Consider the following 1,179-nt stretch of genomic DNA (forward strand, 5'->3'; position numbering starts at 1 on the left):
CAGCCCCGCCGCCGCTGCCGCCGCTGCTCTTGCCCGTCTCCATGGAGACCGAGCGGATCCGCGCTGTCGTCAGCCGCGGGCTCGCGCCAGGCCACTGTCATCCGCGCTCTAAATCAACCTGAGCCGCTGTTGCCGCTGCGCTCTGCTGCTGCAAAAGAACGCACATAAAAGACCATCTCCCCTCCCTCGAAGGGCTTATATAATACCCTAACCCACTTCCATTCCGCCTGACTCCGCTCTGCACAGCGCTTTTGGTTTTCAAAATTTCTTTTTATTCCCCTCCTTTGTAGCAAAAGACTGCAACGTAGCCTCCTGCCAATGGCAGAAATTCAAGTCGCAATTATGGAATTCAAATTCCATCAATTCACTCACCTCCAGATTCCTCCTCTCTGCTTGCTTTTTCTGGACGCCCAATCGTGGATCGCCAAATGCCCACAGATAGGAAAACGCCATTCAGCCCAACACAAGTGCTCAATCCTTGTATCATCTTATCCTGATCTCCCTGCATCCTCCTGTCTGCAAGTCCTTTTTGTCTGCCCTCCACTTTTGGACAAGCCTAGAAGGCACTTAGCATATCTGTTTTCACCGGTGTCTGGTCCAGGACTGACCTTCAGTTTGAAGCAGCATTCCTGTTATTGTTATCTGATTCTTCTCATAAAAACATAGTGGATCACCAGTACCAATTAGCAACTTCTAGGAACGAAAGTGCCACAGCTCTGTGGGTGGAAGCTGACTGGTCCTTTGGGCAACCCTAGCCTTTACTTCAGACTCCAGCAACCAGGAGCTAAAGTCCCAGAAGTCTCTGCCCAGGCCATCTTGGTCAGAATAGATGAGCTGATGGGGAACACTGCTTGGGAATCTCAGATCCACTCCACAGGTGGGCCTTGGTGCCCCAGGGTTGCCCTCTTCTTTTCCACTGGGGTACTGGTTTTTCCCAGTCCCTGCTGCTGCCTGGACAGTGGACTCCCCTGAGGTTGACAGCTTCCTTCTCCCACTGGGCAGCAAAAGCATGACAGCAAAAGTCCTTGAGTGCCTGGGTGACTGTAGCTGCTGTAATCCACCTGGTGTGAAAAAAAGGAAAATCTCTTCCTTGGCAACAGCCCGATCTCCAGGATCTTTTCTGTGCTGATTTGAAGACGGCTGATGTTATCATACCTTGATTTCTGTTTTTGTGTTCCT

At 51.2% G+C, this 1,179-nt stretch overlaps 1 protein-coding gene across 1 annotated transcript in view; it reads right to left on the reverse strand.

The window, feature by feature from the left end:
* Amer2 (APC membrane recruitment protein 2) overlaps window positions 1-101 on the reverse strand; it is a 2,484-nt gene extending 2,383 nt beyond the window's left edge. The window contains exon 1 of the mRNA XM_010607498.2: window positions 34-101. Within this exon, the coding sequence (XP_010605800.1) occupies window positions 34-101 (68 nt within the window). The remainder of the gene's footprint in view (window positions 1-33) is intronic.
* Window positions 102-1,179: the final 1,078 nt, after the last annotated feature.

The sequence above is a fragment of the Fukomys damarensis genome, unplaced genomic scaffold (genome assembly GCF_012274545.1).
Source record: "Fukomys damarensis isolate Sample0158 unplaced genomic scaffold, DMR_v1.0_HiC HiC_scaffold_38, whole genome shotgun sequence".
Lineage (NCBI taxonomy): Eukaryota > Metazoa > Chordata > Mammalia > Rodentia > Bathyergidae > Fukomys > Fukomys damarensis.